This window comes from Gopherus flavomarginatus, chromosome 4, assembly GCF_025201925.1.
Source record: "Gopherus flavomarginatus isolate rGopFla2 chromosome 4, rGopFla2.mat.asm, whole genome shotgun sequence".
NCBI lineage: Eukaryota > Metazoa > Chordata > Testudines > Testudinidae > Gopherus > Gopherus flavomarginatus.
The window spans coordinates 32,956,247-32,984,033 of NC_066620.1; the positions used below are offsets into that span (position 1 = coordinate 32,956,247).

The following is a 27,787-nucleotide window of genomic DNA, read 5'->3' on the forward strand; positions in this document are numbered from 1 at the left end:
TTTAATTAAAATATGAGAGGGCTGGGTCTTGATGTTAGCACAAAGAAGTCTGCAATCATTGCAGCAGCTATTACTAAAGTAAATGCAAATTATAATGGGAAAGTTAAATGGGCCAAAGGAATTTCCCAATGAAAAGCCCCATCAAATTCTTAGGATGAAGTTTGTATACTGTAAGGCAATGGTTCCCAAACTTGTTCCACTGCTTGTGCAGGGAAAGCCCCTGGTGGTCTGGGCTGGTTTGTTTACCTGCTGCATCTGCAGGTTCAGCCGATCGCGTCTCCCATTGGCCGCGGTGTGCTGCTCCAGGCCAGTGGGAGCTTTCCCTGCACAAGCGCTGGAACAAGTTTGGGAACTACTGCTGCAAGGTGTTTTGTCATAGCAGTTTTATACATCTGATGTTTCAAGGCCCAAATTTCAACTGGTGTAAATTAGTGTAGCTTCAACAAAAGTCAATTGAGCTATGCCAATTTACCTCAGCTGGCCCAATGTATAGAGCTACTCACTACTGTCTGAACATGCCTATTTCCCTTTTCTTGCATTTTTACCTAATATACTATATTTGGAGAACAAATGTTGGTGAAACTATCAAAACACAGATCAGTATAAATACTCTCACATAAACAGAATAAATATAATAAAAGACCAAAATGTCAAAAGAATACCACAGTCAGGCAAATAATTGCTAGGTTTGATGGCTCTGATATTTTAGTTGTATCATAGTACACATCATTAGATATTAAATCTAGCTTTTCTCCATGCAACTTTTAACTTTACATTTTTTATAAATATAATTTAAAAAAAATAGATATTTTGCCTAAATAGGTTTTTTGGTTTTTTTTCCCCAGAAATCATCCATTATGATTTGCTAAATGTTCTACTTTCTGTATTAGCATGTGAGTTACGATTTATATGCATAATATCAGGGCCGCCCAGCGTGGGGCAAGTGGGGCAGGGACAGTTTTTCGGGGCCCCTGGAGCGGGGTCCTTCACTCACTCCAGGGGCCCCAGAAAACTCTGATGGGGCACGGGCCCCCGGAGCTTCTTCCACTCTGGGTCTTTGGCAGCAGGGGGTCCTTCCGTCCCGGGGTGGAAGGACCCCCTGCCGTCGAATTACCACTGAAGCGGCACCTGCCGCCAAAGTGCCAGGTCTTCGGCGGTAATTTAGCAGTGGGGAGCCCCAGCCACAGGTCTTCAGGGCACTTTGGCGGCGGGTCCCAGAGCGGAAGGACCCCCTGCCGCTGAATTACTGCCGAAGTGGGAGGCCCCCGCCGCCGAACACTGCAGGCCCCCTGAATCCTCTGGGCAGCCCTGCATAGTATATACATATATCGATATATATCACAACATTGTGGAGTTTGTTGCATGATGCATACTGTGTGCAGGATAGTCTATGGAATGATGTTCTTAAAATACACCTCTACCCCGATATAACGCTGTCCTCGAGAGCCAAAAAATCTTACCGTGTAATAGGTGAAATTGTGTTATAATGAACTTGCTTTGATCTGCAGGAGTGCACAGGCCCCCCTTCCCCCTCGGAGTGCTGCTTTACCACGTTATATCCAAATTAATGTTATATCGGGTCGCGTTATATCGGGATAGAGGTATATGTTTCAAAGACCACATAAAACACTCCAGTATTGTAAAACATGTATTGTGACACAGGTGATGCCCAAGGCAGCTACCATTTGCTGATCAAGGAAGCTAGAATTACAAAGTATTTGGTACAAACTGTAAAGCAAAGTATTAAGAACAGTTTCTTCTTTCACGGGTTTGAAACATTTCCTAAAACAAGAAGATTCAACGCTCCAGAAGTCTCATAACCCGTTACATATTAGGCCCCATGTATAATCAAGCAGGCTGATGTGAAGACTGATAATGCACACCATAAAACTAATGGTGCTAGAATTACAGTTTTCTGTTACATGAACACTCTTTGTTCAAAGGCACGCAAAGTGCAAACACATTCAACACGCTTCTGTGTTGTCTAGTTTGTACTGTAAAATACAACCAGAAAGCCAAAGCATAAGACAAATATCAGGAACAGGCACTTCCTGACACATGCTCGCCAAAATGAGTAAAACTATATTATAATGATCAGTAAGAACAGATTTAGTGGCATTTAGTATGTGCAGACTAATTTCTCAACATAAATAAAAAAATACATACTTGATGGTCTGAACTAGTACACCGGGAGAAGAAGCTGGTATTTCTTCAGAATATTAAAATTCTTGACATTATTTCATATGTTCTACATCAGACTTACCAAGTGATGCAATGAAGTACAGTATACCTGGCTTGATTTGTTCTCATACCAAGAAAAAGAAGGGGGAAGAAAATCTAATAAAACCGTACTTTGCTTTGTTGTCTGCTCCTCCTCATCTCTCCGTGTCCCATTCTCACTTCAGTATGTATAAAGCTAACATTTATAAAAAAAATCTTACAGATAAATTTAAAATTGAATTTAAAAGAAAGAAAATCATGTAGTACCTTTACTTTTACCTATGGATTTGATGAAATGGTTCCATGAAGAAAGCATTTCCAGACAAAGAGAGAATAAAGAAGAGGAGAGAAACAACAGTAAGAGTCATGAGTATATGTAAATGCAATAGTATCTGAACATGAAAAGAGAAAGCTTAAAGTGTTTCTAGACAAACAGAGATGCAATCAGTGTCATATTGGGAATTTAGTTTATTTGTTCCAATCATGTACATGCAGAGGAACACAGAAGTAATCCATGCTTTGTTAAAAAAAGTGTGACACAGAAGTGACAAACAATGGCTGAAGAGGAGAAAAACATTGATTTCATTATGTTGCAAAACTGTATTCTAAGCATTCCAGAAGCCAGGAGCAGGTGCTTTCTGCAAGTTTCCAATCAGCCATGCATTAATGGAAATGGACTCTTCACTGGGTACAATATGACAAACTGAATATCTTCTTTCAGAAGCTATCTGGTGAATGCTCTTGTGCTTCTTTTGCCTTTAACAGAATCACTCATAATTGTATTTTCTGATAAATGCATGGAATTTTCTAAGTACCTTCTTATCTCTCACTTTTTTCAGTTACTATATTGTGAGATTTGGGGGGGGGGGGGCGAGGGAGGGCACAGAAGGAAAAAAGCTTAAGGAGCAAACAAATATATATATATATAAAATGAAAGAAGAAAGCTGTGACTAAAATTATGTGTTCATTTGCAGCCAAAGACAGCTTTCAAGCATTTGCCCATCATTTGCAGTGATGGATTCAAAGCAGCTACTGAACAAGGAGAAACAATGAAAGCAGAGTGGAAAAGGAACAGAGCCCATACCTTGGTCGCCCATCATCAGGTGTGCCAGACCTTGAAGGGAAACAAGAGCACAGTCAGCAATGAACAAGGGTGCATGAGAAGGTGGTATTGCCACAGTGACAAAAATATTTTGTGACAGGCATCTGTTTCCTATGGGATGTCTGTACCACAGAGGGAAATCAAAGAGCATTTTTCAACCACTGGTTGGAATGCTTTGGGGGCAAAGAGTAATAGAACTGCAATTCAAACACTGGATAATGCTGTATTGTATATTTCTTCTATGTAATACTTAGAATAGAAAAAATAATAAGAAAATGATTTCAAGTCCAACCAGTTCTTTAAATATTTCATATGCCTTTGATCAGATTGCTTCTAATTCTTTCACCAGGAGGACCTGCTGTCCTCTAGCTGTTAAATTACATTAAAAACATGGAGAAGTGTAAACCTGAAAAATGGGCTGGGTCTGATCTTTTTCCCCTCATCAAAAATGAGCATTTAGATAATTAAATAAAATAACTTCTTTGTGACACTGGGATGACAATGCAAGGCATGTCTCCTTATTTGTGTGAAACACATGGTGGCAAAATAGGTTTGTTCCAGAGGAGCCAACTTAAATATTAAATATACAGTAGAAGATTTAAAAAACAAAATCAAAATGATAGCATTTTAGGCTACAGATTTTTAAAATTTGTGCAAAATAAGTTGTGCTTCAACTACATATTTGAGATCATACTCAGTTAGACTTGTAAAGGTCAAGTTGCATTTCCAGTCAAGCGACTTGCAACTTTAATCATTCAGTCAGGGTCTGATTTCTTGAACCTCCAAGCCAATAATATTCAATTCTTTAGCCAAGTAAGAAAAAGATGCATGCAGCCTCACAAAGGACATTTTGATACAGAAGAAAAGACCTAATAATATATAGCCAGTATATAGCATTCATTTTTCCAGAAATTTAAAGATTTTTGAATTTTACATCTAATTTTTAAAACAGACATTCTTCATAACATTGGCTTTGCTGGGACTCATTTTTAAATGTATTATTCACGTAGAGTAGCTCCAATTTTAATAGTGTACTCTTCTTCTCCAACAGCTATAGAAAATATAGTATATTATTTTCCTGTTTGCAGTTATAAAGCTTGATTCACACAAAGAAGGTGTGCAATAGAATATGCTGTTTTTTACTGGAAAGTCGACTTCCTAGAGATTTCCTGCTACTTCTAATTCACAAAGAAAATTAGATGCACAAGTGAGTTGTATTACAGGAGTTGGGGGAGTTCAAAGAAGATACTTCTGACTACAATCAATCCATATTACTATTTGAAGAATTCAAGGTATGTCAGCTTAAATCACAAGCGGTGTTCCCATTAAATGAACAATGGTTTCCAAATTGAAAGTCTTCCTGAAATACCAGTTTTAATATGTGAGCCTTCTCACAGTGAAATCTGTTCAAGCAAAACTCTGTTTAGTGGATTCAAATACCTGAATTGACCCTCACTTACAACCACACTCTGTTCTCATTTACACTAGGCTAAACTAAAATCAACAGAGTTATTATGGATTAACATCAGTGTAAATGGATGCTAAATATGACCCATAAGTATTGCTTACACTACTATGACACAATTGATGTTAGCAATGGTAGTAGGTAAATAAGGCATATATGTTTCTACCTCCATGTTGTGCCCTATCTGCTCCAGTCACACTGCAACTGCGTGAGACTTGCCAAAAAATTCTGGTGTAGATAGATCTATGTTGAAGCTTTACTTCACTCAGTGACATTTCACTGTTCGAATCCCCGTGCAATGTGGCACTATATAACTACCATTTCCCCACGACCTCAGATCTAGGTTTGCATCCTTGTCTTTTCTGCTGTAGTGCCAAGAGTAAGAAAAAATCCCTGACTCTTAATCCTGCAACAACTGCATTCAGCAGGGAGGGAAGAGGAACCAGGACACTGTTGCTATACCTTTACTATTCTGGACTGAAGTCGGACTTTCCAGAAGCTACCCACATCTACCTGGATCCCTTCAACTGCAGTATGTGAAAAGACCTCTTCCCCTGCTCTTGAGGGGAAAGCAACAGGGAGATTCTTTTACACGCGTGGCCTTCTATCAGGACAAAATATTAATTCCATGGCAAAACTTTAATTGATCTAAACAGGCCAAGATTTTGTCACATAACAACTAGTGACAAAAAAAAATCAATCCCATACAAACAGCTTTACCTCCGTCCTCAGATTCAATATCTTTACTAATATGATGCAAAAGAGGCTGTCTCATTGTCAGTCCCAAATAAAATATTCTCATGTAATTTAAATAAATATAAATTATAGAAAGGCCCCTTGAAAACATCATAGAACTTTCCTGAATTTTAAGAGTCACTTACAGAGCTGTTTAAATAAAAAAAGGAGGTGACGTCAAAATGAACATTCCCTGCTCAAATAGAACCGCCATTAACAAATTGGAAAAATCCCGTCCTATTTATGGCCTCTTTATTCCTCTAAAACTGATTGTATTTTGTTAAGTTTGCATTTTACTGTATCTGTGAATATTGTATCAAACAGTAAAATTACTTATACTTACTTGCCAACTGAGGATAATGATATTTACCTTAATATGTAAAGCTTTCTGAGATATATGAATAAAAGGTCTATAGAAGAGCTAAGTATTGTTATTATATTGCTAGTACAATCTGCAGAGAGGTTAATACAATACAGGCAAATCTAATTATTACAACAATCACTGTTAGGTTTTCAAAACTGTAGTCAGTACAAAATAGAGAACATTTTAATGGAGTCCAATAAAACACAGTAATCAAACAGGTCATCACCTATAGGCATACCTTCAGAATAATTACTTGTGCACCATAAGTTTACAAGCAAAATTGTAAACACCTTTTCTTTGTGAATTAGGAATAAAATGCCCACCAGGAATGCATTTTAAGTGGTTGCTTCTCTCTTCATTTTGAGCTGAGCACTAGAAAAACACATTTAAAGTATGCAGAGTGGGTCAGGGAAGTGGATATGAAAGAAAAGACATTTTCATAATTTAGTGAGTAAGTCACATGCAGAGCACAAACCACAGGGAATTTAGAGCACAATGAATCTTCAGTGAACATATTTAGCCTTGGTACAACTTCAGTAATATTAATGAAATTTCTTCACTTGATGGCATGGATAAATTTGTCTCTTAACTTATTAAAACTAAATATATGTTTGTATATACGCCTAATAATTTTGTAAGGTGCTCAGATACCACAGCAATAGGCACAATATAGAAACTTAGACAGATCTATGTCTACATGTGTAGCCCCCATGTACTTCAGCCAAAAGTATGTAAACACATCCAAGGCTATGCTGGAGTAAATTTATGGTTGCAACTTTGATCAAATAATCTAAGAAAAGTCTGCTGACTTTAATCTGAATAGATAAACTTCCTCATCACCCAAGCATAATAATTCAGATCCACATCTGGAACCCACATTGACTTCAATGAGTTTCATGCATGGATCAGCTACAGAATTGGGTCCTTATTTTTGTATTCCTGTGCTTTTATCAGTCTGGGTGCCAATACCAATGTTACTTTAATGAATTTTTATTTAACATTCATTTATAATTAAGACTAAAGGAAAGATCCTATTAAGGAGCTCAGAGAGAGAGAGAGGCTGTTGCAATTTCAGTAGATACTTTGATTCAAGCTTTGATCCAATATTTTCTTGAATTGTTATGTTTCTTGCACTGGCATCATATGTTTACACAAAAATGCCCAAAGCATCCAGACCTGATGAATCTCTGAGCACCTTGCCATATATTTGATGTAGAACATGGACAGATACAGAGGGCCACAGTACCCTGGATTCTGTATGGATCAGATCACTATGATGGTTCACCGCATACATACACTGCAGGAATATTATGCCACAGATCCACGCAAGACCAGTCACTTTGCATACCAAGCATCCTTAAGAAATTGCTGATTTTAAAAGTAGTTTGAAAAGTGTATTAAAAGAAAATACATATCTGTAATGTTGGTTCTTGAATTTAAAAACAGACCAACTATTTTTAAAATAAATAACCTTGGACATGAACCTTGTATGCAAAGATTAAGCCCAGAGAGAATTATTTACAGGTACGGTTTGTAAAAAGTACCTGAAAATATTGGTTTATAATGCAGATGACAAAAATGACTGCCAACAAACTGAGGTATCAAACAATGTATGAACATACTGTACCTTTAAATACTATGATACACTCAAGTACATTTCTACTAGTTAACAGATTTACTTACCAATATTCTGGCTAGATGGTCATTGTGCTTAGTTTCCATTGCCCTGTGTCTTACTTTCTTTAAGGGGACTTTATTATATACCAATGTTGTTATTAAAAACACACACCTCTTATTTTCCCAGTGTGAAAAGGCAGAGCTGTTTATGTTGGAAACTTTGACAAATCAAGCTTTTCTTAAGCATTGTACTGAAGAGGACAATACAATAACTGATATTTGTAATATAAAAAAGAAAAGAGCTTTTTATGTTCCTAAGTAATTAAAACATATCTTTAACATGCATTACATTCTTTATGATGAGAAGGAATTATGTTCCACATTGATCAGACAAACATTATCTTGTATCATTTTTCATACAGAACACTCAAGATTTCTGTAAATCCGATGGATGAATTTGGAGAGCAATTCACAATTTGGATCTCAGTCACACAGATACAAATCCTGAGTAACTGCATTGTTCAGTGAAGTTATTTTGGATTTCCACAGTATAATAAATGAGGAATTTGGATTTATTTTATGTTCTATATGGAAAAAAAATCACACTTAACCAATCAACCTGAAAATCTGCATAGGGAAAAAAATGCAACTTACCGTGTTTAATGATACGCGAACCATAATAACACTAAGCAGAAGGGAAAAACACTAAGCAAAAGGGAAAAATAAGAGCTTAGGAAAATAAGGTAGAAAGCACCCACCTTCCACATAGTTGTCTTCTGAAAGCACATAATAGGGAAGGAGAGAAAAGGAAAACATTCATTAAGCCGCATGCAGACTGGAACTTGCCATTGCATGTCTTCATCATGCAAGGCATCAACACAACATGCAAGTGCTCCATTGCTACCATCCGAAGGGGAAAATATAAGCACCAGGGAAGCAGTGTTTCTTCTATTCAATACAATTTACATGATATAAAACAAAATCATTCCATTTCCTCAATGAAGAAATTGTGAAGAGTCTTTTGCAGCTCTTTGTGAGCAAGTTTTACTTACTTAATCAGAAAGTCTTCTCATAGGTCTTTAGTTAGTAAATAATTAAAACCTGCTGTGATGGGAATTCTAACTATATTTTCCCATGTTTTCACAATTTGAATTTTTCTTAATGCCTTATAAAGCAGAATATTTTAAACAGATTTAACTAGCTAATTTTGGTTTTACAATATGCTGTGAAACATTTAGAACAGCCAGCAAGCCTAACCCTGAAGTCTTTACTCAGCCAAATCTCTCATTCTAGTCAAGAGGCCAAATCTTGTAATCAAATATTGCAAAATTGCCAGTGAAGCTGGTGGAATGAGCAAGGACTTCAGGATCAGGTCCCATTAATTATTGACATCAGATAAGTCTTAAAATTTATCCTGATTTTTCGCCTGGCAGAATCAGTAAAAGGCACAATGCCCATAAATATATAGTGATTTTTAAAACATCAAATTACTTGTATACTGTATTTACAGATTCATGCCTAATAGGCCAGATCCTGCAATCTGATGAAGTTAACGGAATTTGTTCTTAATTAAGGCCTGCTACAGCTAGCAACAACTGGACATTTTGTCTCAGGCCTGACAGTGATTGGGGAAGCAGGCAGCACTCAGTACAGAGCTTTCCCAAAACCTGTGTGGGGAGGGAGGGGCTTGGATTGACTGCCAGCTGGTCAGTTAGAGGGGAGAGTTGGTGCAGCATGCTGCCCTGACTGGGAAGATCTACCTCCACATCCCTTGAGCTCTTCCATTGAGGAGGAAGCTTAGAGGAGTATTTCTCTGCTGCCCAATCTGATTCTGATTGGGAAGAGGATGGGAGAAGGTAAGAAGGTACCAGAGGAGAAAGGAGAAGACAAGATGCACAGGGGAAAGGAGGAGCAACAAAGTTGATGAAAGGAAGTAAGAGCTGAGGAGTAACAAAGAGACAGTGAGGGAGCCTAAGGTGAGAGAAGAGAGAGAAAAAAAAGGAAATGTGGGATTATTAGAGCTCTCCCTGTCTTTGACTTGTCCTGGGTTCCACAAGCCCTTGCTGCAGAATAAGGAATAGGTGTAGAATGCAGGATTTGACCCAGTTCCATTAGAAATGGTTGGTTTCAGTGAGAGTCTTTTTGATGGAACTAACTTTTAAGTATATGTTAAGAGACACAACTGGGCCTGATTTTGATTTAGTAGAAATCAGGAACAATTCTACTGAATTAAACAAAATCAGGCTCAGTAGTGTGTTTTAATAATTCAGCTCAGAATCTACCTCAGAACGCTTTAACTTTCATAATCATGTTTTCTATAAATTAATATGCCACAAAATATTAAAAATCTCATACAAATTATATTGTATACAAATAAATTATGTTGTGTTGTTTTATAAACTGCCTTATTCCAGCACGAGATGCATATACTTAAAACTACATTGTATGGGTCACCACTATTTAAGAATAATCATTATGAACATCCAATATTTAGGGCTTTAGCCCTGTCTGAATTCACAGTTGTAAAACTCGTTATTTTTAATGAAGGTTCTATGCCCATATAAGCAGAAAACATACTTGACAAACTGTTCATTTTAAATTACTGTAAATCATCTACTCCATACATACATGAACTCAGACTTGTAAAAACTCTGTGCCTGTAACTTCAGTTTGCCGTAAAAGTGCAATTGATGCATAATATCCATTACATGCATTTAGGAAAAGAAAAGAATGAAAAAAATGAGCATGAATAGGAGGATGCTAGTTGTAAATATACCGTATATAAAAAAAAAACAAGATCCACAAATTATATGAGGACCACTGAGAAAATGAAAAATTTCCCATTCCATAAAATATTTTTCCCTATCTTCTGTTGTACATTGTAATGATCCTTTGTTTCTTAAAATTACTTATTTTATAAAGAATTCTATTTAATAGTCTAATTCCTTTTAGTGCAAATATTGTTTCCTTCCTATTAAGTACAATAAAAAAGCAAATTAAACAAAAACTAAATGAGTTACTAAAATAGTATTATACCTTTAGTCTCCTTCTTTGTAATACAAATGTATACAAGATACTAATATTGTGATAGGGTAACCAGATGTCTCGATTTTATAGGGACAGTCCCAATTTTTGGGTCTTTTACTTGTATAGGCTCCTATTACCCCCACCCCCATCCTGATTTTTCACACTTGCTGTCTGGTCACCCTAATATTGCGATGACTTGATATTCTGAGATCCTTTTTGGCCTGCTCTATTTAGCTTGAGATATATGTATTTACAATAAACGAACTTGCAGGCCAGTTCTGAATTTATTAACGTCAGATGGAATTCTGAAGCTGATATGCCTGGGAGCAGACTCCCTGTCTCTGAATATAGGACTTTGCTTTATACTAAGGTCCAGTTTGTCAACTGTTATACACTGCACTAATCTGTTGAAGGCAATAAAGCTACACTGATTTATGCTAGCCAGGAATCTGGCCCTAAACATTTAATTGTGTGAATAACCATTCAAAATAATAGCCCATTAAACTAGCATATCTTATTTTGATTTTTTAAAATAAAAATTGCATTAAAAGCGTTGAATATTGTCCAATGAACAAAACAGTATGAAATATATGCACCTCTACCCTGATATAACACGACCCGATATAACACAAATTCGGATATAACATGGTAAAGCAATGCTTGGGGGAGGAGAGGGAAGGCTGTGCACTCCGGCGGATCAAAGTAAGTTCGATATAACACAGTTTCACCTATAACACGGTAAGATTTTTTGGCTCCCGAGGACAGCATTGTATCAGGGTAGAGGTGTTATCACCAAAAGACATATGCAATAGTAAGCTATTCAAGAACTTCCTTCCTTGCTTGCTTCCTTGCGTGCTTTCCCACACCACCAATAAATGTATCTTTCAGGGTAATTTCATGACATCAATGTGGGAGTTTAAGTTAAAGATTTTTCATATCAACAGTTTGATGACAACAAAATGTGTGTGTATGTGGGTAGGGGGAGTCTTTAAACTGGTAAGATATTTTCAAGGGTTTTCTATGTTAGATTAGCATTTTTATTGATGCTAGTATTGTTATATTGTAACAGATACTGGTATGAAGACCATTACACTGCTGTCTTGTGACATGCATGTAACACTAAATCTTTGTCTAATTTTCCTGATTCCCATCTTAGTTTGATGTGTGCATGTGTGTGTGTGTGTGTGTGTGTGTGCATGTATGTGTGTGTGTGTGTGTGCATATATGTGTGTCTTTGTGTGTGTCTTTTAGAGTGAGACATTGTCTAGTGTTGTAGGCACAGTCTGGGGAGTCAGAAAATCCTAAATTCTAATTTTGTTCCTTTGGCCAAAAACAACACAAGTCCAATCATACAAGATGTAAAGTGTGTCTCATGAAGTGCTGAGCACCCTAAACTTCCAGTGAAGTCAATGAGATTTGAGAGCATTTAGTACCATACTAAAGGTGCTCAGCATCTTGCATAAAAGGACCTTAACTTCTCTGCCCACATTTCCCCATCATTAAAATGGAAATAAAAATTGCTTTATTTACAGAGATGCTGGGAGGATTAATTAGTTCATGTCTATAAAGCATAAGTGTTAAATATTGTTCTTGGCAATATTACAGATAGAAGGAATGCTAATTTCTATAATTAATATAAATATAAAGAATCATTCAAATCTCCACTGGAATTAGAGTTGTGTCATGTTGATATAGTCCTTTAGACACAATGAAAGGAAGTCCAACACCACTAAAGTAATTGGAGATATACCAACTTACCTCAAGTCTGAATTTGAGCCATTAAGATTATTTACTTCACTTAAGCTTTTATATTTAACTTCACATGAATACAAAGTGGCCTAAAACATGGCATTAAGCCACACTTCTATAATACTGGTAATGCAGACATACAGCACCACAAACAGAGCTTCAGGGGGCACTGGCCTTCAGATAAGCATAATAGCCTCTCCTGGAAACTGCAGACTCCAAGACATACTTTGGTGGTGCAATATACACTCCTCTCCATACCTAGCAAGCTCTGGGCCATGGTGTCACCTCATCTCCATCTGTTTTGAACAAGCTAGCCTTGAGAGCTGGGCAAAGGGATGTGTAGACTAGCAGGGTGGGCAGGAAGGTCCACACAGACCAACACTATCTTTATAGCAGACTAGAAAAATATTACATTCTTTGTAGATTGAGGAGGGGGAATGGAGGAGAAAGTGAAAGACCCAGTAAAAACTCCAGCAAGATGGATCCAAAGCTATTCTCCTCAAGGACTTTCCATTTGTGCAATGAGATGCATTCCCCTGGAAAACAAAATCATGCTATATGAGCCAGGACCAACTGTCATCCTTATCAAGGTTGTTTCATCAGTATCTATAAAGACACGGGTATGAATTCCACCGGATGCTTGGCAATTTCTCCTCTCACATCCTTGCTTCAATTTGTCATTTAAATTGAAGTATCTTCTGTCTGGACTTCCTTACTTCCATGGCACAATTATAATGTCTATTACACAGAACCATCTACATAATTGGTGCCATATCTATATATATTTTCAGGTCTGATTTTCCTCACATTTGCACTGGCGTAAATGAGAAGTAATGGTACTGAAATCAATGGAGCTACACCAGTGTAAAACTGGTAGAACGGAGGGAAATCAGGCCTATTACAGTCACATTTTATGTCCCCCTCAGCCAAAGTGATTCATCTTCCTTCCCCAGTCTGTCACATTCACCAACATTCACACTCATCTTCAGAGGTCTCTGTGCCTCAAACAGCAGCTCTGCTAGGCTGCAATGGAAACTTGAACCCTGAGGAGCCTCTCCCACTAGTTACTGGGCCGGGGGGTGACTTCGCACATTTTCTGTCTCCTGGTTGTACAGCATTGCCTCCTAGGCTTAATTGCAGCAATTGAATCCAATTTTCTCTACTACCACAGGATGGCTGAAGAGGCAGGAGGAGCTGAAAAGACCTGTGGTCTCAACAACAAAGAAAGAGAACAGACAAGCCTTGCAGAAAACAAGACCACCAGCCTTGTTGTCTGGTAGTCCAGTCTGAGCCAGATCACTGTCCCTTCATTGCTCTGCCACTCTCTTGAGTTCAAGGGCTCAGTCTCCACATGTAGGGCCCAATGGCAAGAGAAATTCCTTGTGCCCTCTTTTTTCTTTTTGCACCTATTTGGGGTGGACACTATATGGGCCTATACATGCCACACATTGTTATTTCATGGTAGAAAAACTCCAGAAATCCTGCTGTGAAAAATCATACTTTTAATTTAAGATGTTGGGCCACATTCTGCTCTCAGCTATGGTGGTATAAACTCAGAAACAGTTCATTGACTTCACACACTTAGCCAGACCTTCAGTTGATGTACATTGGGATAGCTCAGCTGAAGTCAATGAAGCTATGCCAATTTGCACCATCTGATTATCTTGGCTACTATCTTCTATGGGCTTCCAGTTTAGCTATGAGCAGAATCTGGCCCATTGTGTACATAATTTACAACCAGAGCCAGGCCATCTCTAATTATTTTACCCCTTTATTCTCTGTTTCATTGATAACAAATGGGAATTATTTATTACATGATTTGTTTATTATTTAAAAATAATTTAAAGAACTGTTGATGCTTCATGGAAATATTGAGAAAGCACTTATGTTCCTTAGAAATCAATTCATTTATTGATATTATGGCTCTGTCAGATATTTCATTTTTTTCTTTTAAGATATTAACACTTCAGCCCATGCACAGTGCACAGGATTTGCCCGTTGTGCAGCTCCTTCGGTAATTTGTTCTCTGCTCAGAACTGTAATGCTGATTCTGACATCACAATGGGCAGTATAGAAGAGGGATTCAAAACCACAGAAAAGATTTATAATGTTATGTAAGAGATTCAGCAGCAGGAACAGAGGAGGGGCACTTATAAGATAAACCTTACTTTGCTGTGAACCTTGTAATAAAAATGAGAGAGGGAAACAGAAAATGTGATATACAGGAAGTGTTATTTCTGTAAGCAGAGTCAGGATAAGCTCTACACTAACATCTGGTGGAAAGAATTTCAGAGAGTGTATTTGCATAGGCACGCCTACCCTATCCCAGACTGCCAAGCTGTGGGACTGCTTGGTGACAAATTGCTCACCCTCAGTTGGGTGGTAGTGGCTAGACATGGGACATGGGTTCCAAAACCCAGAGAATTGAGAGAGGCTGGGAACAGGTATTTGTGCCTGGTGGTGCAGCCTCCTTGTGGAGCCAGAAGCACCAGTTGCACCCCCTTCTCTCTCCACCGTGGAATGTCAGAGTTGACTTTTTTATTCCCTTAAGAATTTAAATACAGGTTACTGAGCTGAAATCACTTTGGGCTAATGGTGCACTAGCACTGGGGCTCCCCTACTATGAGCTGGAATCACTAAGAGCTGAAAATCACTAAAAAGCTAAAATCACTGAGCTGAGAGCACTGAGTACGGTGCTAACTAGTGGGGAGCCCAAAGCTATACTGTGGAACAGAGCTGCTGGTGGAGTGGAGCAGTTGTGGGGATGGCTGGAGCGGATCATGAGACAGTTGGTGGCAGCAGAGCGGCTGACAGAGCGGAGTAGCTGTGGGATGGGTGGAGCGGCCCACAGAGCGAGCGGAGCCGAGCAGTTTGCAGAGAGAACTGGAGCAGCTCATGGAGCAGAGCAGCTGGTGGAGCGGAGCAGTTTCTGAGGACGGTTGGAGGAGCAGCGTGGAGCGGCTGGTAAAGCGGAGCAGTTCGTGGAGAAGGCGGAAGCAGAACCCACGGAGAGGCAGGGCAGTTGGCCCCGGACCACGTAAGGTGCCCCTTTCTATCCAGGCTGGGGGGAGGGACCTCTACAGATAAACTCTCAAACTCTGGGGTGGCATTGACCAGAGACTTTTGGGTTGTTGGACTTTGGGGTGATTGGACTTAAAACCCTAAGGGGAAAAAGGACAGTGCCAAACGTACTTGGAGGTGGGTTTTTGTTTATGGTTTGTGTTATAACTGTTTGTGGTGTTTCTCCAATGGGATGCCGCATTAATTCCTTCCTTTATTAAAAAGATTTTGCTACACTCAGACTCCGTGCTTGCGAGAGGGGAAGTATTGCCTCCTAGAGGCGCCCAGGGGGGTGTGGTATGTGAGTGTCCCAGGTCACTGGGTGGGGGCTCGAGCCGGTTATGCATTGTGTTACTGAAACGGAACCCCTGGATACTGAACCCGGCCCTTGTTGCTGCCAACTCAGAGGGGCAGAAGGGTTACATTTTTGGGGGCTCGTCCGGGATACCTGGGTCAGTACCCCTCGTAAGCACCTGTTGAGTGTTCCACTGTAATGGGAAATAATTGTGTTTATATTTTGAGGAAACTACTGTTTGTATAATGGCTAATATGTCGGGTTTGTTGGGCTCCAGTCCTGCAGCCTCTAGCTCAGGGGCGGCAGATTCAGCCTATGATTGGGCAAACGCACTGGGGCATATATTGGAAAAGATTGTGTTGGCCTATGCTACGTCGAACTCTTGTCGTAAGTTAAGGTTATTTGATGGGGAAGAGGAGTTTGAACTCTGGTCGGAGCATACTACTGAAATGCTGCGGGAGTGGGCCGTACCCGATGTAGAAAAGCGACGATGTCTAACAGAGAGCCTTAGTGGCCCAGCATTAGATGTAATTCGCACCCTGAAGCTCATTGACCCGGAGGTCAGTGTGAAGGACTGCCTAGAGGCCCTTGATAATACCTTTAGGAGCGTAGAGGGCCCTGAGGACAGTTACTGTAAATTCATTAATTCCCAACAGCAAAGGGGTGAGAAAATTTCAGCCTATATACAGAGGCTGGAGAGACTACTTCAGAGAGCTGTTATGAGGGGAGCAGTGACTGCTGAGCAGATGGATCAGACCAGACTGGCTCAAGTTGTAAGAGGGACTCAGTATCAGAACCCGATCCTACTTCACCTCCGACCAAGAGAACGGCAGGAACATCCCCCAAGTTACTCCCAGCTGATAAAGGAGGTCAGGGAAGAAGAAGAAAGGCAGGCGGCCAGCGAGTGTTGGGAAGCCCAAACATTGGAACCAGCCAGCACGACGCCACCGCCAATGGCCAGTGTACTGATGGTGAGCACCACAGAGGAACTTGCCGAACAAATGCAAGTCCTGACAGAACGGATAGCTGAGCTGCAAAGCATCATTGACCAAGCTAAGATTTCCAGGAATAAGGAGCCTCAGACTGTGACGATAGAGAAGTCAGTATCTAGAGTCACCGTCCCACCTCACCGAATGGGGAAAGGACAATTCTTTTGCTACCGGTGTGGTCAGGATGGGCACAGTGCTGCTAACTGCCATAAGGAAGAGAACCCCTCTTTAGTGTATGAAAAGCTGAGGATTAGTTGGAAGAGATCCAGTAGCTGTCAGAAGGTCCAGGGACAGAGACCACCTAGGCCTAGAGGATTTGAAGATTCCCCCAGAAGAGACCATCCAGCTGGGATCCCTGCAGGACTGATAGCGCCTCGAGCAGAGGTCATGGTGAGGACTGAAGGGGCGGAGTGTAAAGCCGTGCTTGACACTGGATCTCAAGTGACTATTATATTTCAGTCATTCTACCAACAGATGCTTAGGCACCTGCCCATACAGCCACTGACTGGCATTGGTCTGTGTGGCCTCAGCATGGATGAATACCCCTATCAAGGGTATGTCATAGTGCACCTGGAATTCCCAGAGGAGGTTGCTGGGGTAAGGCAAGAGGTAGATACCGCTGCCTTAATATGCCCTGACCCGAAAGGGACCTCTGATGTGTCTGTGCTGATAGGGACCAACTCCAGCCTCTTTAGGATACTGGCCGATTACTGCAGACAGCAAGCAGGAGACCAATATTTGAACACCTTGGTGATACACACACACTGTGCCGCGGCTTACAGAAAAATTGAGGACACAAGAAAAGTGATGCCTGATTTGCCAGTAGGAGCACTGAGGTATGCGGGCCCGGTCCCTTTAGTGGTGCCTGCCATGTCAGAAAAGGAGGTGATTGTCAGGAGTACCTGCCTAAAAGGCAGTAAGGGAACTTTAGCTGTGGTAGAGCAGCCAACCAAGGGAGGGCTCCCAGAAGGAGCGCTGGTTCTCAGTGGAGTCATAACCCTACCTGTTGAAGCCCAGGAGGAGGTGACGATACTGGTTGCTAATGAAACACGCCGTGATGTGTTTGTAAAACCAGGGCAGAAGATTGCAGACATCATTGAGCCTGAAAGCGTTGTGAGACCCCAGTGTGAAGCTGAAGTTCCAATGATAGATCCTGCGAAGTTTGACTTCGGGGACTCACCGCTGTCTGAAGAGTGGAAGGATCGCCTGAGGAAGAAGCTTTGCGAGAGATCCAAGGTGTTCTCACTACATGAGTGGGACGTGGGATGTGCAAAGGGAGTGGAACACCATATCAGGCTACAAGATCCCCGACCCTTCAGGGAGAGGTCTAGGAGGATTGCCCTCTCTGAGATGGAAGACGTGCGCCATCATCTTCAAGAGCTGATCGCGAATGGTATCATCACAGAGTCACGAAGCCCCTATGCCTCACCCATTGTGGCCGTTCGTAAAAAGAGTGGAAAAATCCGGATGTGTATTGACTACCGCACCCTAAACAGGCGCACTACAGTTGATCAATACACCATGCCTCGAGTACAAGATGCCTTGGACTGTTTGCTGGGTAGTCAGTGGTTCTCTGTGTTGGATCTTCGGAGTGGATACTACCAGATCCCTCTGGGAGAAGAGGATAAGGAGAAGACAGCCTTCATCTGCCCGTTAGGGTTCTACCAGTTCGAACGCATGCCACAAGAGATTTCTGGGGCCCCTGCCACATTTCAACGACTTATGGAAAAAGTCGTGGGAGACATGAATTTACTGCAGGTGTTAGTTTACTTGGATGACCTGATTGTGTTTGGAAGAACCCTGGAGGAACATGAAGAAAGACTTCTTAAAGTGCTCGATAGGTTGGAGGCATACCGTTTGAAGCTTTCAATCGATAAATGCCAGTTCTGCCAAACCTCAGTGAAGCATGTAGGTAACATCGTGTCCCAAGAGGGTGTGAGTACTGACCCCGATAAAATAGAAGCACTCACTACCTGGCCAAGTCCCAGTAACTACAGAGAACTCAAGACGTTTCTTGGATTTAGTGGCTACTACTGCAGATTTGTGAAGAACTATGCTACGATTGGAAAACCTCTGAATGATCTTACCAGGGGATATCAGTCCAACAAGAACAAATCTAAAACCCAGAATAAGCGGAGGCCTCCAAAGCCTCCTTTGCAGAGACACCATGGCCCCTTCGAACCATTTGGGCCGCGGTGGGATGAAAGATGTGAGAGGGCTTTTCGGGAAATCATTACTTGCCTAACTCATGCTCCCATCCTAGTCTTTGCTGACCCAAGCAAACCGTTTATCCTGCATACTGATGCCAGTTTGGAGGGTCTGGGAGCAGTACTGTATCAGGAAGTGGAAGGCAAACGCAAACCGGTAGCCTTTGCCAGCCGAGGACTGTCTGACAGTGAAACTCGGTACCCCATCCACAAGCTGGAGTTCTTTGCCTTGAAATGGGCCATCACTGAGAAATTTCGAGACTACTTGTACGGTGCTCAGTTCCAGGTGTGGACAGACAACAACCCACTGACCTATGTGTTAACAAGTGCTAAATTGGATGCTACAGGCCAGAGATGGGTGGCCGCCTTGGCTAGCTATGAGTTCAGCATTCAATACTGATCAGGGAGGAGCAATGTAGATGCAGATGCCTTGTCCAGACGTCCGCAGGCACCTGATGTCGCTGTGATACCCACGGATGGCGTGAGAGCTATCTGCAGTGTGAGTTGCCGAGAGCCGGAGGCCCCTGAGAGCCTTCATGGATGTGTTGCTGAAGCTTTGGGCCTGCCCCCTGAATGCGTGCCTTCTGCTTCAGTGAACTATATTGCTTTGGACCAATCTCCCTTGCCCATGCTCAATGCAGCTGACTGGCAGGAAGCCCAGCTGCAAGATGTTGACATTTGTGATACACTACTTGCCAAAAGAGAGGGGCGAGGCCCAGCTGCGGTTGTCCCACCTACCCCAGAGGGTAAACTACTATTGAGAGAATGGACCAAACTGAAACTGATTCAGGGAGTGCTACACCGCGTGACCACAGACCCTCTACAAAAGCAACGGAATCAACTAGTGCTGCCAAAAGAGTACAGAGCCCTGGCCATGAGGGCCCTGCATGATGACTTTGGCCATTTAGGGATGGAGAGGACCCTGGAACTTATCCGCAGTAGGTTCTATTGGCCTCGGATGGCCGAAGATGTTCGCAGAAAATGTGACACCTGCGCTCGATGTGTTCAAAGGAAAACTCTGCCCACAAGGGCCGTATATCTGAAGAACATCACCAGCAACAAACCTCTGGAGCTGGTTTGCATTGATTTCTTGTCCTTAGAAGTAGACAAGAGGAATATTGGGAACATTCTAGTAGTGACCGACCATTATACGCGGTATGCACAGGCATACCCCACACGTGATCAGAAGGCCACTACCGTCGCTCGAGTACTGTGGGAAAAATATTTCTCAGTTTATGGATTCCCAGCCCGGATACACTCAGATCAGGGACGAGATTTTGAGAGTCACCTTCTGAAGGAGGTGCTGAGGATAGCAGGTATTAAAAAGTCGAGGACAACGCCTTACCACCCACAAGGTGACCCTCAGCCAGAGAGGTTCAGCCATACCCTATTGGATATGTTAGGGACTTTGCGGCCAGAGCAGAAGGCAACCTGGAGCCAACATGTTGCATTTCTGGTGCAAGCCTACAATGCCACAAAGAACGATGCTACGGGGGTCACCCCATATCTCTTGATGTTTGGGCGAGAACCAAGACTACCCATAGATTTGTGCTTTGGTGTATCAGAGGATGGCGATAGCTATGAAACCCATCAGCAATATGTATCCCGACTACGAGAAAAGCTACGGGATGCTTATCACTTAGCTACGTCTGAAGCTCGGAAGAACGCAGACCGCAACAAACAGCGATATGATGCTAGGGTGCGTCTGCAAGAGCTCCAGCCAGGGGACAGTGTCCTGCTGCGAAATTTGGGTATTGTTGGCAAGCACAAGATAGTTGACAGATGGAAGGCAATACCTTACTTAGTGATGGAAAAGCTAGGAGACCTGCCGGTCTACAAGATCAAACCTGAAGAGGGTCCAGGGCAGACCAAAACCGTGCATAGAAACCTTTTGCTTCCTGTGGGAGGATTGGTAGGCAGCCCTTATGAGATGGGCCGCAACAGGGCAACTGGGCAGAACGAAGGTGCTGTACCAAAGCCGCCTTCCAACGTGGACAGCCGGCCTCCTGCAGCTAACCTACCCCTACTCAGCACATCTGACAGTGAGTCTGAGGAGGAAGACACAACCATGGTGTATCCTGGGATGAAGACAAGATTTCAGTCTCGATCCGCTGAATCAGAAGAGAGCACATCCTCTTCCGCCCTAAACCCTATGGCAGAAGTATTTAGGCCCATTCCTGACATCCCTGAGCCACTGGTGGGACCCCCGTGTAATGACTTACACAGACTATTGGACAGTGGTGACATACAGATGGAGGATGTCCAGAGCACCTGCGACCCTCCACTGTTAGAACTAGAAATGCAGGGGCCTATGCCAGTACCCGAGGGGAACGCACAGGAAACCTCCCCATCCGTCACTCAAGAGGATGTCCCCTCTACCATAGCAACAGAGATTCTCAATAGGCGAGACAGGGTAATAAGACCAGTGAAACGGTTAACTTACAATGCACCTGGGGTGATTAGTGAGGAGCCTATACATTTAGCACATAGGTTTGTGAAAGCTAAAGTGGGCTATCTAATGCCTTTTGGAGGGGACCAATAAGTTGGTATAGTAGGGAATGTGATTTGTCGGGACGACAAATTCTTGGCTGGGGGGAGGATGTAAGCAGAGTCAGGATAAGCTCTACACTGACATCTGGTGGAAAGAATTTCAGAGAGTGTATTTGCATAGGCACGCCTACCCTATCCCAGACTGCCAAGCTGTGGGACTGCTTGGTGACAAATTGCTCACCCTCAGTTGGGTGGTACTGGCTAGACATGGGACATGGGTTCCAAAACCCAGAGAATTGAGAGAGGCTGGGGACAGGTATTTGTGGCTGGTGGTGCAGGTGCCTTGTGGAGCCAGAAGCACCAGTTGCACCCCCTCCTCTCTCCACTGTGGAATGTCAGAGTTGACTTTTTTATTCCCTTACGAATTTAAATACAGGTTACTGAGCTGAAATCACTTTGGGCTAATGGTGCACTAGCACTGGGGCTCCCCTACTATGAGCTGGAATCACTAAGAGCTGAAAATCACTAAAAAGCTAAAATCACTGAGCTGAGAGCACTGAGTACGGTGCTAACTAGTGGGGAGCCCAAAGCTATACTGTGGAACAGAGCTGCTGGCGGAGTGGAGCAGTTTTTGGGGATGGCTGGAGCGGATCACGGGACAGCTGGTGGCAGCAGAGCGGCTGACAGAGCGGAGTAGCTGTGGGACGGGTGGAGCGGCCCACAGAGCGAGCGGAGCCGAGCAGTTTGCAGAAAGAACTGGAGCAGCTCATGGAGCAGAGCAGCTGGTGGAGCGAAGCAGTTTCTGAGGACGGCTGGAGGAGCAGCGTGGAGCGGCTGGTAAAGCGGAGCAGTTCGTGGAGAAGGCGGAAGCAGAACCCACGGAGAGGCAGGGCAGTTGGCCCCGGACCACGTAAGGTGCCCCTTTCTATCCAGGCTGGGGGGAGGGACCTCTACAGATAAACTCTCAAACTCTGGGGTGGCATTGACCAGAGACTTTTGGGTTGTTGGACTTTGGGGTGATTGGACTTAAAACCCTAAGGGGAAAAAGGACAGTGCCAAACGTACTTGGAGGTGGGTTTTTGTTTATGGTTTGTGTTATAACCCTGTTTGTGGTGTTTCTCCAATGGGATGCCGCATTAATTCCTTCCTTTATTAAAAAGATTTTGCTACACTCAGATTCCGTGCTTGCGAGAGGGGAAGTATTGCCTCCTAGAGGCGCCCAGGGGGGTGTGGTATGTGAGTGTCCCAGGTCACTGGGTGGGGGCTCGAGCCGGTTATGCATTGTGTTACTGAAATGGAACCCCTGGATACTGAACCCGGCCCTTGTTGCTGCCAACTCAGAGGGGCAGAAGGGTTACATTTCTAACTAGAAGATTTTGTCAAAGGATGATGTATTCATGTTTCCTCTATATCTATATGCAGATATAGCTGTACTATAGGACCATCCCTTTTCCTACCAACATTTCTTTCTATGGAACTGTATTAAAAACTGTGGACCAGCCCCTAAGCTGGTACGAATTAGAATAGCTCAGGGGTTCTCAAACTTCATTGCACCACTACCTGCTTCTGACAACGAAGTCACTGCATGACCCCGGGGGAAGAGGGGACCAAAGCCCGAGCCCCATTGCCCCAGATGGGGGTGAACCTCGGGCTTCAGCTTCAGCAAGGCCCTGTCAACCCCATTAAAAAAGGGTCAAGACCCACTTTGGGATCCCGACCCACAGTTTCAGAATCACTGGCATAGCTCCATTGATACTCATTTACAGCTGTTGAGAATCTGGCTTTCTAAATTTGATACTAAAACTATTCTAACAGTGACTTGTAAGAAAAGAATTGGAAAGATATTTTAAAAATCTTAATAACAAATTAATCTAGAGCATTAAACTGATGGTCACTTGCCATTAGTACAGGTCTCTTCACGTGCTGTTTATCTGAATAATTTCCATTTGAAAGTTTTTGATTTTTAAATGAATTTTAAGTTTCAAGTTGCAATACAAAATATATGATAATGATAAATAATACAGCCATCCATAGGTAGGACCTGATTCTGTGCCCAGCTGCCTCCTCTCACAGGGGAAGGTGAACAGGGAGGCAAACATCTCCTCAATTGTTTCCTTGGGAAGGTAATGTTTGGTCCCTATAGAACAGGATTCAGAAGCCCATCCACAAATTCTGCAGATTCCCCACAGGCACAGTGGGAGGCTGGAAGGGCCTGATCCAGTGGGCTTTGAATCTAACAGGAGTGCCATTGCTAGCACCATGCAGGGGACTTCCCAGTGCAAAGGGTGGAAAGATAATATGGCTAGGGCTATATTAACTTTCTCTAGGGAACTCCATAGGGCTAGTGGTGGGATTATGTACTTCCCCCCTCCCCCAGCTCTAGCTCCTGCTTTCCTAGCTCTTCTATTTCCTGTCCCTAGCCACACAGATCCCTCATGACATGGAACACCCTATGAGATGCCCAGAGGAAGAGGAGGAAACTACCACGGAAGCAGCTGTCTTGCCTTACCATGCAGGATGGGATACAAGGATCTCCCCTTCAGACAAGGCTCTCCAAGGCACAGTTGGACCCTGTGATCTCATTTACAATAACTTTACACAAGCATAAATCAATTAGGCCCAATCAGTTATATCTCTACAAAACTGGAGTAACTCCACTGACTTCAGTAGAGTTACTCCAGACTGGGTTGTACTAGCAGGATGGGGGAGTGTATCCTGGAAAGCACTGTCTTTGAAAAGGACTGAGATTTCTTTGTTATTAAACAACTGAATATGACCTCCCAGTGCAATGCAGTAAAGAACTAATGCAATCCTCTGATGCATAAGCAGAGAAATATTGAATATAAGTACAGAGGTGGTGTATCCTCTGTATATGGTGGTAGTGAGACAATTACTGGGATACTGTATACAATTCTGCTGCTCACAGTTGAAAAAGGATGTGAAAAAATAAAAGAGAGGCTCAGAAATTGTTACAAGAGTAATTCATGGTCTGAAAAACATGACTTGGAATGAGAGACTTAAGGAACTCGTTCTATGGAACATATCAGAGAGAAGATTAAGAGGTGCCTTGATCACATCTATACCTCCCTATGCATGGAGAAGATATTTGATACTGGAGGGCTTTTTAACCTAGCATATAAAGTCATAACAAGATCCAATGGCTGGAAGATGAAGTCAGCAAGGTTAAAACTGGAAAAACAATGCACATTTTTAACAGAGAGGAGTTAATTATTGGAACAGCTTATAGTAAGTTTCCCACCACTTGGAGTCTTTAAATCATGACTGAATCTCTTTCTAAAGGATAGGCTGTAGTTCAACCACAAGATATCAGGTTACACACAGAAATCACTGGGAGAAGTTCTATGGCCTGTGCCATGCAGGATGTCAGACTAGATGGTCACAATGGTCCCCTCTGGTCACACTGGTGTAACTGACAGCAAAACCAGAGCTTAAGCTTTAGTGACTATTTTGACCTCCCTCTCAAACACCAACACTGTCTCAAAGCCCATTTCTGAATCCTTTTCTCAAGTAAAGCACACACTACGAAAGACATATTTCCTCTTAAGAGGTTAAATATAATGGCTGAAGAAGAGATTTATTTAAATAAACTGTTACTCTAATTCCCAATGAAGAAAATGCTCCCCCTCCAATTGTGGTAATCTTATTTCTATGTACTGCAACATTTCTAATTTCCTTCCCAGCTGCCTGCGGAGGAGATAAGCAGAATCAAAATCAAACTGAAGTCAATACTCCTTTTAAGGCAATATATTTTTATGCTAAACTGTTCAGTTCCCACATAGTTGTAACATTATTCTATCACCTATAAGTGTATTAAAAGTGAAATTTTCCAAGTTTGTTTTAGTTGAGGTTATTAGTTCAATTGTAATAGACTAAGGTATTGTATTGGAATTTTTAAATGCAGTACAGCAAAATAGGCTGAGGCTTTATCACAATCACAGCAGTAGTTAAGTGGACTTGCCTTCTCCCAAACCTACAGAACATAAGGCTTTTGGCCTGAAGTTCAGGGCCTGGGGAGGTTCTCAGGAACCTCAGGACTGCTTGCAAAATCTAATGGCTTTTGGCATGCTTATAGCGATTAGCACCACAAGTGCCAAGACTGCAGCAACCACAACCATGGAAGAGGTTAGAGGAACAATAAGGATGGATACTGCCAGTTCAAAGAAGAGACTCGTGAATCCTTAAGACCTGCTGTCGTCACAATTCATTTAAAAGGGAGAGATCATTTTCCTGATAGACAACAAACAAAAATAAAATGAAATTATTTGTCAGCTTCTATTTTTTTTAAAGAGTTTTATTTGTTTTTTTTAGCAAGAGAAACCAGGGAGTGAAATCATGGTCTCATTTAGGTCAATGGGAATTTTCCCATTGACTTCAGTGGGGCCAGGATGCCATTCCAAACGTGTGTGGAAGGACACAGGGCTCCAGAGTTGCAGCCCATAAGAAAATCTCAAGTTTGTCAATTTCTCATTGAAGGCACATCTGGGTTCTTCTCACTCACAACTGAGGACGGTTCACCAAACAAACAGGGAAACAAAACTAAGTTCATTCTTCCATTTCCAGGATTTAAATTTTTTGAGAACTTTGTTTTTAGGGACCCCTTTATTCTTCCCTCACCAACCAATCACTCTTTACAATTTCCTCTCTTTTACATCTGGCAGCTGGGCCCTGTAGTTTAGATAAACTCCAGCTGCATCGGTTCTCTTTGTTCAACGGAACAAATGGAAGTTAAGCACTCAACTCCCGCTGAAAGTCACTGGGAGTTGGGCACCTGATACCTGTGCCTTTGAATTCCTACAGGTCTTGTTTCCTACCATACAAATAAAACTGGGTTATGGGGTTCAACCCTGTTTGGACAACTGTACACAGCTGTATAAAAACCAGAGGGGTAGTATATTTGGTCACATATATTCCCCTTCTCTCTGTAGTATTATTATTGCATTGGGTTTCCTCCAGCTGTTACTTAGCTCTTTTGGTTGCTTGGCACAAATAAGATTTTATCAACTTTCGTTAGTATAGTCTTATGAACAAAGCCAATTGTTGTGTCAAGGATGAGAGCTCTGTGGCAGGCTGGAGTAAACTGAGTTCTGTAGCAACGATGTATGGTGATGTGGATATTTCCATTTCAAGAGCTTTTATTTTTAAAGTAATTCATGAAATAAAAGTGAATGAATCAAACCAGAGCAATTACTTCAGAGGAACTATTCTTGATCACACTGGTGTAATGACAGCAGATTCCGGCCCAATACACCTGATTCTCCACTGCTTTGTGCTTTGTGCAGTCTTTTACACCTTTACAAAGTGACTGTAAAGTAAGCCAGCCCACCACCTGGGGGACCCATTTTACACCCAAACAACCATCCCATGACTAGAGGCCACAGGAGAACCCATCTGTTAGCAGTGGTGCCAGCAGAGGCCATAAAGTGACCAATCTGTCACCAACATGAACAGCTTAGGAATACCTGATGCTTAGCAGAAACTCCACAAGGTGCTGCAGAGGGAGAAACATATTCAGCTAAGAGGGTTAGGTTGGAAAGATTGTTGAACTGGCATGAGTGAGTAATACAACTGATGCATTTGGAGGGGAGATGGAATTGAAGGATTTGGAGAAGGAGAGAGGTGTGTATTGTTCCCAGGGACGGTAAATGTTTTGAGTGAGGCTCTTGTTAAAACTTTCTCCCCAATCTAGTATTATATAGCAAGTGGTCAGACTCCTGCACTTCCTCAGCATTGCAATGCCTAAGTGCCCTTGTGAATCAAGCACTTTGTCTGAGGGTATTTGGGAAAAGCACCTTTTCACAGGCCAACACTGTATGTTGAAACCCCTTTGAAACCTCCTGGACAACCACGTGGAAGTCTTAGTCATGACTTCTCCCATCTTAGGTACTGTGCAAGAAGAAGAGATAACGGCAACACAAATTTAAGGGAGCTGTATTTCCTGGAGGTGAGAGGATGTCTGTGAAGAGATAGCCCAGCTATAAGGGACAGTGCTTTCTTTCTTGAGAGATCACAGCTGTCCTCAGATCTTGAAAGCCTCTCTACCCCATCTCCTCCAGGATCCTCTGTTCCCTTCCCAAGGATTTTACTTCTGAAGCATATGTTTTGTACTTAAGACACTACACTATCAATATTCTACTGCAGAAGCTATATTACCTTAACATTAGACCATGATAAAACTTGTCTTTTGGAATGTTACCTTAAGGCAGTATTTCACCTAGTGCAGTAGCTCAACATGCTAGCATACTGCCAGAGTGCCAACAATGAAGCGTCTCTGATCCCATGTGATTTCCAGAAGCCATAGAACCACTTGGAGCTGGCAAACTGGTCTGAATTTACAGATCATCAGATTGTGGCTATATTAAGTAGAAGTGGTTTAGGATTCCACTGCAAGGAACAATTGTGATAAAATGGAATCAAAAGCAATTGTAATAATCCCTCCCTAAAAAGCA

At 42.2% G+C, this 27,787-nt stretch overlaps 1 protein-coding gene across 15 annotated transcripts in view; it reads right to left on the reverse strand.

The window, feature by feature from the left end:
* Positions 1 to 27,787, reverse strand: part of NRXN1 (neurexin 1) — a 1,267,446-nt gene that overhangs the window by 1,149,808 nt on the left and 89,851 nt on the right. For 8 of the 15 annotated variants that reach the window (XM_050951737.1, XM_050951731.1, XM_050951738.1 and 5 more), the window contains exons 2-3: positions 8,262 to 8,279; positions 3,305 to 3,334 (exon numbers count right to left, since the gene is read on the reverse strand). The exons of 5 other annotated variants lie outside the window; for them this stretch is intronic. In XM_050951737.1, coding sequence (XP_050807694.1) covers positions 3,305 to 3,334; positions 8,262 to 8,279 — 48 coding nt within the window. The remainder of the gene's footprint in view (positions 1 to 3,304; positions 3,335 to 8,261; positions 8,280 to 27,787) is intronic. 2 more of the 15 variants (XM_050951739.1, XM_050951730.1) reach the window with 1 other exon arrangement.